The 12,316-nt window shown below is 30.4% G+C and overlaps 2 protein-coding genes across 3 annotated transcripts; one reads left to right on the plus strand and one right to left on the minus strand.

The window, feature by feature from the left end:
- Nucleotides 1–279: 279 nt before the first annotated feature.
- LOC119830944 (probable serine hydrolase) lies at nt 280–2,402 on the plus strand. The gene is made up of 2 exons (XM_038354136.1): nt 280–284; nt 650–2,402. The coding sequence occupies exons 1-2, from the start codon at nt 280–282 to the stop codon at nt 1,581–1,583; spliced, it is 939 nt and encodes a 312-aa protein (XP_038210064.1). The 3' UTR covers nt 1,584–2,402.
- Nucleotides 2,403–3,647: 1,245 nt separating this feature from the next.
- On the minus strand, nt 3,648–11,578 carry LOC119830873 (NFX1-type zinc finger-containing protein 1-like). 2 transcript variants are annotated; one of them, XM_038354048.1, is made up of 15 exons: nt 11,121–11,260; nt 10,705–10,989; nt 10,166–10,388; nt 9,786–9,831; nt 9,106–9,340; nt 8,559–8,720; nt 7,540–8,409; nt 7,287–7,445; nt 6,643–6,790; nt 6,280–6,363; nt 5,604–5,878; nt 5,115–5,261; nt 4,693–4,867; nt 4,307–4,446; nt 3,648–3,769 (listed from the first exon to the last, which is right to left on the minus strand). In XM_038354048.1, exons 2-15 carry the CDS (start codon nt 10,942–10,944, stop codon nt 3,695–3,697), a joined length of 2,979 nt encoding a protein of 992 aa, XP_038209976.1. In that variant the 5' UTR covers nt 10,945–10,989; nt 11,121–11,260; the 3' UTR covers nt 3,648–3,694. The 2 variants fall into 2 exon arrangements, with proteins under 2 accessions (XP_038209976.1, XP_038209975.1); XM_038354047.1 differs by having other exon boundaries at nt 10,705–11,578.
- Between the last annotated feature and the right edge of the window lie 738 nt (nt 11,579–12,316).

The raw sequence follows: 12,316 nt of genomic DNA on the forward strand, positions 1-12,316 counted from the left end.
AAATATCCTACAATAGAATAAAAAAGATATTTATAATGTTAGTAAAGATTCATTTGTGTGTCATGGCAATCAGTTCTTTGAACAATAAGTCAATCATTTGATTAAATTCTTATGATTAAATGTTTTTATTATTAGGGGATTGTTCAGTGAATGCTGTATTTCTCATTTTACGTTTAATAAATACTGGTATGTTTTGCTAAGGGTTGAAATGTGGTCTCTTTAGGAAAATGTACTGATGACCTCCCTTTTCACTTAACGCATGAGTGTGTTTGTTACCATATGCAGTCAGTCTTTCTTGATACCTCAAGCTGCTTTCGACAATTAGTTTCCAGATTAAAATTAAGTACATATAATTAAATTTAAAATATGAAATTCTTTATTAAATATATATCATAAACAAATACATAAAGTATTAAAGTTTCCTATCAATGTGTTTCCTTTTGATCCGCATATGCACTGACAGTCTTAAAGTGCATATCTAAGCATCTTGCATTGCCTTGTTGGGGTATGTCTTCATTTTTTTAGGTTCAGTACTTATGTTATGGCATGTTTGTGTCTTACATATATTTAAAATATTTCATGTAGTTCATGTGCAGTTTTTTCTATTCGCTCATCCATATTTGAACAATTAAGCAATAATTTTGAAAAGCATTTCATTTCTTTTATTTTTTGCAGAATTACCAGTGGGAGTGCGAGTAGAAGAAATTGAAATACCTGTGCCTTGGGGTCATGTAGCCGGAAGATGGTGGGGACCAAGAAATAAGCAGCCACTAATAGCTATTCATGGATGGCAAGATAATGCAGGCACCTGGGACAACCTTATTCCAATGTTGCCTGCTTCAACGTCAGTATTAGCAATTGACTTACCAGGTCATGGTAACTCATCCCATTTACCTACTGGTATGATCTATTACGTATTTTGGGATGGTGTGGTACTTCTTCGACGGATAGTTAAACATTTTAAATGGGAAAAAATAAGCCTCATTGGCCATTCCCTTGGAGGTGCATTAAGTTTCATGTATGCTGCATCATATCCTGATGAAGTTGACAAAATAATTTGTATCGATATTGCAAGCCCGGCTGTGAGACCGCCCGATAACATGGTGAAAGCTACTGGTTGGTCGATAAATAAATTATTGGATTACGAAAATTTAACTGAGGATAAAATCCCATGTTACGATTATGAAGAAATGATTGATATAGTCTTGGATGCATATAAAGGGTCAGTATCGCGGGAAAATTGCAAGGTTCTAATGAGACGAGGTATGGCACCAACCCCGTCGACTATGAAGAAGAAGGGCTATTACTTCAAGCGTGATCCGAGACTTAAAGTGTCCGCCTTAGGAATGATGTCTATAGAAACAGCGTTAGAATATGCGAGTCAAGTGAAATGCAAAGTCTTGAATATCAGAGCTATTCCAGGTCAGAACTGGGAAAGATTAGACTACTATATGAAAGTAATAGAAAAATTAAAACAGACGGCCGACGTTAATTATATAGAAGTAGAGGGTACTCACCATGTCCATTTAAACGCGCCAGAAAATATTATAACGCATATAGAAGAATTTTTAGAAGACTATTAATTTAGTAGAATAATTGTTATTGTGATATTCAATGTGATGCAAAGCAAGCACAATAAAATTAGTATTAATATTGCCTATATGCTGCATATATGTATTTATATAATATTAGCCTTAAAGTTTCTCGTAGGTGACGCCTTACATTGAAATAATGTGAAATATGTAAGCTACCGTAAAACTGATTTAAACTACGTATAATATATGTTAATGTTACTAACCCCTTACTTAAACGGGTCTTTTCGGTTTTTTTTTAACTATTTATTATGGTAGGCTTAATGATAAATTGTTATCATAGGCATATGATAGATTATTTATTTAAGTTTACTACGCGTGTGTGGGTTTTTAAGTAATTTTATGAAAATGGTGAAACTGGTCAATATAAAGACAGCACATAACAGTGATATATTTTAAGACGCAGTTATTATAACAATGAATTTATATGTTTTAAAATTAAACCTATATCTTCAATAGATTATTTATCCATGGATCAAAATAAAAATAAAGCAAAGGGACGTGTGATTAGAGGTAGTTGCACGGGAAAAGTGATAATGACGTTAAAATGTCACAAAAAAAAAAAAATTGTATCTTTATGATGACCTTGCACATATGTACTATAACAATAAAGTTGATTTTATACAGCACTCACAAATATATCACTAACAGAATCATGCTGTTATCAGTAAGGAAAATAGTCTGATTTCTTAATAGGTATCTATAAAATACGTACTCACTATCAGCTGATACAGATGGATGAAAGTACAAATTCCAATCTCCAATTTATTATGCTTATAATTGAATGAAATACAAGTAGATATGAAATCATAATGCTTTTTATTTTATACCTCGAATGCCATTATTTAAACCTTTTCGGGGCTACGGACTCTGTATATTCTATTAAAATTTTTGAAGTTTACAAATAAGTGAAATAAGGGATGGCTTGACTATGTTTTTGTTGTAGGTACCTAGTTAAAACGAGTCAACGAATCGCTCGTCAACGATTACTAATTTGACCTCTGCGTTTTGACCTGGAAACACGGTTAAGCCGCGTGTACGGACCAATACCAAAATGTAGTAAGTAGACCACAATTAGACGATGGTTAAAGTTTTTGAATATCCTGTTTTACGGCTATTTGACGGGGAGTTGATGGTCTGTATAAAAATCTATATTAATAATAGGATAAGGACTACTCTTATTCGGTAATTTTAAGTTGTTGATTAATTAAAAGAAAACAGAATATTCGCTTTGTGTAATATATAGAACGAAAGAATTGATTTATGAGAATTCTCAGGTAGATAAGTAACTAAATTTATACGAATTTACGCAAATTCTACGGTATTCCATATAAAATTAAATGCAATTTTCTAAATAAATAACATCTAATATATAAAATTCTCGTGTCACAGTTTTCATTGCCATTCTCCTCCGAAACGGCTTGACCGATTTTGATGAAATTTTTTGTGCTTTTCCAGTATCTATGAGAATCGGTCAACATCTATTTTTCATACCCCTAAATGATAAGAGTAAGGCAGAACAGCGTTTGCCGGGTGCAGCTAGTTTACATATAGAATTATTATATTTTTAGTTTGGAGAATACTTTCTATAGAAAAGAGCCGGCAAGAAACTCTGTAGTTGCTATTTTTAAATCATATCAACCATCAAATCAATGTAACATTTTACAATACAAACTTGCCAGAGAAGTAACTGTACTTTTATGCGATTACATTTCATGGATTAATACCCTCTTCCATAAATTCATTAATACCACAGAAAACATAATAATATAAGTGTTACTGAATACCTACTGTGTACATACGATGTTAGGTATTATTATATATATACTGTGACAGTATTTTTAATGATCTCGAAGTGAGTCTCTAGGCATTAAATCGTTCAATAATATATGTAAAAAAAATCCAATGCTATTAGGTAAGCAATATTTTTTATTTCAGTTTCATTTCATCATCAACTCCACTATAACATAAAAAAAAGCCTTTTGTTTGCACAGAAGTGTAAAAAATAAAAGTTTTACTATTATATTATAATATATAAATATATTGTATATATTTATTTATTAGAAATACATAATTTATTAGAAAAATATACAATATTCTATTTATATACTTATTACTTTACAATTCTTGTAGCACATTCCTTTAAGACAATTATTGAGATCTTCATATTTGTCTATCTGTAATATAAAAAGGGAACTTATTAAAAGTTTTGTAAGCTCTTTAAATTGAGAAAATTACTATATTGCAATTACTATTCATATAATAAATTATATAAATTTTCTTCTTTCAAATTAAAATAATAACAAAAATAACGATATTTGTAGGAAAGCGATTCTCTATAATCCTTTTATAAATAAAAGGTCACAAACGTTTATTGGGGGAGGTACCAGATTTGTAAGATTCTAAAATGGAACAAAACAACAACTGCTTCAAAGAATCACGCCAATTGGTCGAACACTGTGTTATCATGTAACGAAAACACTAAAAGATATAGATAACTGTATATCGATTGAGAACTTTTTCATAATTTATTAATTGTATATATTTTATAATTATTCTTTCAAAATTCCTCAACATCTTTCGTTTTTGGAAATGTCGGTTACGATATTTCGGTATTTTACATATAAAACGAAAAGTAAATAGATTAGTTAGATGTTATCAATATTATACAATAATATAGTAACTACTATAAAATTATGTCCAAATATACTTACACCAATACTTTGAGCATGTTTTTCGCAATACAACTCAATAGTACGCCCTATAGCATTTCGAGATGATAATTTTTCAGCAATTGATCTCCAAATAGAACTGGCCGACTTCAGGCCATTCATGTTACCAAATATATAAAAACCTGGGGAGTGTAAAAATAATAGATTTAATAGCTAGATTTGCATAACATAGTAACTGTATAATGGGATAAAAAAAGCAAAAGATATGGGTTAGAAACTCGCCTCATGATCGAATATTTCAATTTGGTACATTTTTTAAGTAAGTACATAAAATATAAATAATTTGTCCATAATTTCTCTTTATCATTAAAAAAATAGGACAGATTATGTTCAAAACCATACATTTTAAGTAAAAATGAATACTTTACCTTCTTTAGCTCTGGATAGTGCCACACAAATTCTGTTAGCAGCTGCTAAAAAGCCAATATTGCCGTCTCTATTACTCCTCACCAAAGATAATATAACTATCTTACTCTCTTCGCCTTGGAAGTTGTCGACGACAGTTATTTTTATGTCTCGAAGGCGGGTAAATTTTTTTGTTAACTAAAAAAAAGGGATCTTAATGAAATCCTTATTATGAACTCGAACTTTGACACCATCGAGAACTGTCTCAGAAATTAACAGACTAAAAATAGATGTATAGAATTACATACAATAGATTTTTTTTTAGATTCGAAATTCGGTAGTTAGTATTTTTTAAGTTACACTTAACTACTGACTAATAGTCATTTATTTTATTATTTTCATTTCTCATATAATTGATTATCACATTTTTTTTTGTAATACATACCTCTTTTATTAGTGTAGCTTGACCAGTATAAGTGGTCAATATTGTTACTTCGTTAGATTTATATTCCATTTGTAACAAATAATTCGCGAGACCCACGCACCAGTTTGCTTCGAATGTGTTTTTGTGGCTCCAACTGTCTTCTAAGCCCTGTAGTTACGCCGCTTTTTAATTGTGTTATTTTTTATTATACATATATAAACTTATTTTTTATTTTAAGTTCGATTTATGCTGATAAATGGATATGCAATCACATTATTAATAATTTCTATTTACATTTGTATCTAGCATTGGACACCACACTTTTACCCAGTATTGACAATGATACCAGCATTGGTAATTAATTACAATTACACGAATTTAGCATTACTTTCTTACTAACATATATTATTAATATATTATTAATATAATATTAAACATCGTCACTATCACTACATTTTAGAGCATTCTTTATAAAACAATGTCGCTATATTATAATCAGTAATCACTTGCCTCTGAATCTTCAAACACATCATGGTTGTAAAAGTATAGGGTGTCCTTCATTCCTCTCACTTTGGGATATTTAAACACAATAGGGTGACAATCTAACTTCTCATATATTGTTGGTACCAAAAGTTCCACAAAGTTTGGTCGCATTCGCCGCTGTATTGTTAAGGTTTTCGCATGAATGCCGTTTCGAATCATACGTTCGAAGAGAGATATTTCTAGATTGTAATGTTTTGCTAGCTTGTAGTGTGCGGCCGATGGACGCAATTGTTTGTGGTCACCTGGAAATATAGTAAATATGAAAGCGGAAAATTTTGAGTAATTTTTTTTGTATAACACAATAAATTTATTAAGTTGAGCGCTACAAATAAAGTATTCAATCTTTAAGGATCATGAATAGCTATCGTTGTCTAGGCCTTGTAACAAAAATTTTAAATTATTTATGTCTTTTTTCAAAAATCCAATGATGAGGTTTAGATTTCATCTAAATCCCGAGACTCTTTTGCCTAATATTTAATATATATGCAAGTTTCGAATTTTTATTCGGCCTTTATTTCTATACACCATACAAGTACTATTGAAAAATTTAAATTTGCATAATTTTATTGCAAAAATGTAAAAGTACAACAATTGCTCTTTGAAAAACTTAGTAGGTAATGCAACCAATGAAGGATTTAATTACCAATTAGTATCAGGTGTTGACATTTATTTGTTAACGACGCCACAATATGTGCTTCCAAAACTTCTGCCGCTTCTTCCACTATGACTAAAAATTAAAAACATATGTAAAAAATAAATTAATGATAATTAATAATTAATGAAACATTATTTTCTATTGCAGAAATATTTTAGTGGTACTAAATATCCACAACAAAATCGTTTCAATGCTATAAATATAATTATTATTCAAAAGTACTCAGTGTTTGGAAATAAATAATCAAACAACATAGCAAGATGTTACACAACAACAAATTTTTAATGCATATTATATTCGACAACTAGAAAATCACTTAAACAATTTCCTGGAATCTTTCAAACATCATACCAATAGACGATAACAACTTCCTCATGAGGTCATGTCGCCTGGCGGCTACAGTGGTAGTGACGCCCACCACTCGGGCGGTTTTCATCACATCACTGTCAATTAATGTGGATACCTCTTCCAATTCTGCACCTAGAGCGTTGTGTTTGTTCTGCAATCGCAAATAAGTAGTAAAAATATGATATTCTAGCGGTCCGCCCCCGTTTCGCCCGAAGTGCATATATAGCTGATAAGGTGGAAGAATTTTCCAAATCGTACCAATAATTCCTGAGACTAGCGCGTTCAACCAAAGTAACAAACTCTTCAACTTCATAATATTAATATAGATATAAAACAAGTAATATTAGGTTACAATAAAAGAACAAGATTGTGTGAAAATTTCCGATCAGACATATTTTTTTTTTTTTAATTTTGTAGTTTTTGTGTCACTCTTATTAATTTTAAGGTAACTCTCAAGCTAAATTTCCATTAAGCCGTTTAGGTCGGAGTGTTAAAAAAATATCGAAAGCATAACTCTTTTGGGGCAGTCGGATAAATAGTCTTTGTTTATTTTATTTATTAATAATAATTAATTATTAATTACCAAAGGTAGCATAAAGGTAATTTAATTACCAAAGATCTATAGCAAAATTATTTTTGATTCTTACCAATAATACATTCATTTTGATAATTAACTGCTTCTTGACATTATCCACTGCTTGGAAATAAATATTCCACCTTTCTTCTAATGACAAATCATATAAATCGTTTATATCATCTAATTTTACTATTTTTGATGTTCCAGATGTTTGGAGTTTCATATTTATCTGGAAAATTATAATAAATTATAAGTATAATTATAAAAAGTTAATGTTTTTTCATAAAAACCTAAAAGAAAATACATAATTTTTAAATATGTACCTTAAAACAATCCAGCCTCTTTCTAATCTTCTCTATTTGAGACTCGAACTTATTTATCATGTTCTGCCTATCAATTTGTTTATCTGTGATATTTTTCATGAACTTTATGCTATTGTTCATAGAGTCTATTTCTTTAAGCGCCCATTCTTCCGAAAAACACGAATCTATTTTATCTGTTAAAACGATTTCATCCATTTGTTTTTCCCAATCGTCAATTTCTATAGACTCTTTTTTTTCTAAATGTCCAAACAACCAATCTAAGACACTATCTTCATTATAACTTTTTAATTCAAACGAATTGTTTATTTCTTTCAAATATGGTTTAATGGTTCTATAAGAAAGCAGATCAGTCCCACATTTTTCGATTAAACTTTGCAATTCAGTCATTTCATTGAACACCTTTTCCAATTCTGATCTTTTACTCGCATATAAATATGAAAATCTTGATTTATTTCTTGCTTTTACATTATTAAGGGTATATGGTTCTAATATTTTGCTCTTACTTTGACTTCCCAATCTAATTATGTTATTGGTTACATTTAAAATTCCCTCTAAAAACTGATCAAGTGCGTGATTGGTATAGCAAATGACCAACATAGGGGTACCTTCGAGAGATAAATTCTTCAGAAGAGTTGAAGCAATTTTAATTCCAAGGTATGTTTTTCCAGTCCCTGGAGGACCTTGTATGACGGCAAATTCCCTCGTTAAGGCAAAATTATATGCGTCCATTTGAGATTCGTCAAGATTTAACAACTCTGGACTGGGCCACTGAGATGGGTCTAAAACAGGGACGTAAATGTCGTCGCCTTTTTCGTTATGAATGTTGTATACTGTGTCTGAATTTATGTAGCTAGGTGCGTTTGTTTGTTGCTAAAATAAAGGAAAAAAGATTTATTTTGTGTATCCAATTATGTTGCAAGTGCTAGAGTAGTTCTTGCCTATAATGCATCATAGGAATCAATACAAAGATTATATAGAAAGTCAATAAAGATGAAAAAAAATTTTGAGCAAAATAATACCAGGACATCCACAATATATTTCTTCATGGGTAAATCTTCAGTACAGTTTTGCAGTACTTTGAGTACTCTATGATATGGTTCGAAAAACACCTCACTCTCGACCATTAGGAATTGTTCAGAAAATATATTATTTGCTACAGCATTTTTAAACGAGACAGCAATCTGAAATGTGATTTAAATAAGTAAGAAATATTGTACCTATGTTATACAGTCTTTTATATTTTATATGTTATACAGTCTAAATAAATATCTCTAATAATCGTTTTAATAATTTCAGCAGTTATAGAGATACCCATCATGTTAATGTTTGTTAAATGAAAATAATCAGTAAAATATGTGCTCTACCAATAAATTGTAGGCATATTAAAGTAATTTATGCTATCGTGAAATTAATTCACAACATTCTAAAACAGGCAGATCTCACAGACTATTCTTATTCACTAGTTTGAATTTTAATGTGAGAATGGGTTATTAACCCACACTCACATTCAAAGTTTTTGAGAATATTTTTATAATATGAAAACATTTTATATATTAAATTACTTACGTAACCATCATTCAATAAATTTAAACTTGAATCCAGGACTGTAGCACATAATATAGTTTTAAAATTATCACTGGTAAATAATAGGAGCGATCCAAACATCAAATGCTTATTATAGGCATAATTCTTACGATCCACAGGCCTGTGATTTGCACGTTCATCCCATGCTAAATCAATCAAATGACCAACTTTATTGTTGCTTATGTAGGTTTGAATTATCCGCACTTTGGGATATACCCTGAAATTATGTCAATATATCAACATTAATAATCATAAATTCATTCATTACATGATTTTGTATTCCTACTAATATTATAAATGCGAAAGTTTGTAAGGATGTGTGTGTGTGTTTGTTGCTCTTTCACGCAAAGACTACAGAACCGATTGCAATGAAATTTGGTATGTAGACAGCTGGACAACTGGAATAACATATAGGTAACTTTTTATCCCGACATTCCTACGGGATACGGACTTACGCGGGTGAAACCGCGGGGCGCAGCTAGTGTGATATAAAACACGGTGGTATGAAAGATGTTGTCATTATGCATGCATACATATATGTTTGTTATTACTCAGAATTAGGACATATAATTCTTCTATACATTTGTATGAATGTTTTATATGCCATTGAGCGACCCATATTGAATAAATGCCGTATTTTTTTATATATAATCAGTAATTACCTTATATTTTCATGCCTTCTCTTTGTAGGATTTTCTAAGTATCTACCTGAAACAATTTTTAATGTAATCTGTTTAATTCTGCATATAATATTTCTGTCAAATTGAACTACCAAATGAAAATTGTAGTATAAATAGCTTTATAAAATAGTAATTCTTTATTGTGGCTCATAAAGGATATTTTAAACGACTAAAGGTATCAGTATAATAATCAAAAGCTTTTAATTTACAGAGATCTGTGAGTGTTGCAAGACCACACTATGCCCATATGTATGTAACCAAATAGTTCACAGAGGATTTTACTAGATGAGACAGCAAAATAAACTGATGATAAGACATTTTATTATGAGAAAACATTAAACATTGTAAACATTGTTACCAACATATTCCTTCACGCAATGGACCAAAACAATCTTCTCTTAGCAATTTAAATTGTATGTCTAAATAGTGCTCCACACTTGAATAGGCACTGTTTATAATGTTTGGTTGTATTTGATACAATGATTGATTGAGCAAATCCTCCTTTGTGGGAAATATTGATAAATTTCTGTAATCATCTTTGCTTATAATTTTAGTTGGTGGCCCATCTGAAGCAATATATTCATTCTGAAAATATAAATAACGTCTTATTTAATGTTATTAAAATCACCCTTTAAAATATTATTTACAGTTTATACATATATTACTCAGTTATCACAAGGAGTTGTCTTTATAATTGGTATTTGGGGTTAAACATGAGCTTTTTATTAATATTCTGGAGACTTATGAGACACTTAGGGTAAACAGAATGTGTAATGGACTTACAATACTCTGGCTAATATACTTCTTATTTGATGTTTGCAAATGTAAAAAAAGTATGTAAAATAATCTATTATTATTAAATTTATAGCTTGATTTAGGAAAAGATTGCTTGTACACACACCTTAGAAATTGACTGAACTATCACCTCCTTCAATTTTTGTAACTTTGTATACAAACTTTGATTTATTCTCTCACTGTGCTCTTCTTGCACACCAATTGCACTTTCTTCAGCTGTATTCAATAAATCATATAATTCTCTTAAGAACTCATTGCTTTGACCTTCTTGGTTGTATAGACCTTCACACATCTCATATACATTGTTGTAAACTAGTTCAACATCATCCCAAAATTGCATATTCATTCTTTTTTCAACTATTCTTACTGTAGGAAGTCCATCAAGATATTCCTTTAATTGAGTTAAAAAATTTGATTTTAGAAACTTTGTTTTTAGCAAAGTATTGATTTTTGATTTATCCCCACATTCTAATGATTTGTATAATGCGGCTAATATTCTTAAAATTAGTACAATAAAATCACCTTTTAACTCAGTCTCAAAAAGGAGCCAAAATCCTGGACGGTTGGATAGTTCTAAATTTAAACTTGGAGGTTTCATGAATGAAATATCTAATAGACGTTTAAAGCCAGTAGGTTTTCTTTCAATATCATGTTTTTTTTGCGTTTGGGGTTTAGAAATTTCGGCTTCCTCATCTTCGAATCTGGAAGTAGTCGGTCTACTTTCTTCTATCACTGTTCCATCAAACCAATCAATACGAAGTGATTTATTACTGTTACTCATGATAGCAGTTTCAAATAAGAAATGGTATGTATTTCTTTAAATTAAATCTTTTGTAATGCAGTTACGACTTGTTACCTTAGCATTATTAAATATTGGATAATAGCGGTTTTTAATAATGATATATTATATAGTAAGGTATCGCCTCAATTTCACACTGTGTCCACACTTCTATAAATTAAATATTAACCAGCTGTTTTCGTTTTGTTATTAAGATTTGAGATAGAGACTGACAGTTGACAGTGACTATGAAATCGAAGTATTTTTCTTCCTCTTCATGGCAAGGAGATATGTCTATTTGCCAGTGTCAAGTATGCAACATCGAACTTCTGAAAGTTAACATTTAATTGATATTGAAATTAATTGTTATCATAGATAACATAAACTATATCAGTATGTTATACACTATTAAAATATATATGTCTTTCTATTTTGCGATTACGGCTGGCTTATTAAAAGTACTTTTAGTATTCTTTGATACCTACTACTGCTGGCCTCACACAGCGGGAATCTGTATCTTAATTTAGAATCTGAATCCATAATCCGATTATGATTTCAGTTAGCGTGCCACACCACGTGTGTTTATTACCATAAACTCTAAACGGGGATTGTTTTGAATACAAAAGGAACTTTCTGTATCACATATAACTACCCAGACGCATTATTTAAGTTATAATAACATTGCTGTTGCACATTTTGCAACACATCTGAGACGATTCTAAAGCTTGTCTTTAGGTATCATTAATAAAGTTTGCTGTGAGAAATCAATAATCTAAAAAAATCAGACTGTGTGTGAATAGTGATTTTGTTTAGCATTTTGTTGAATGCGTATTAATTTTCCAAGGACTATAATTATATATAAAAAGCAGTGATGGCTCAGCGGTAAGAACCTCGGACTTCAAAATCGATAGGTCCGAGACCGGGCGAGCGTGCAAAAAAT

This window comes from Zerene cesonia, chromosome 12 (genome assembly GCF_012273895.1).
Source record: "Zerene cesonia ecotype Mississippi chromosome 12, Zerene_cesonia_1.1, whole genome shotgun sequence".
NCBI lineage: Eukaryota > Metazoa > Arthropoda > Insecta > Lepidoptera > Pieridae > Zerene > Zerene cesonia.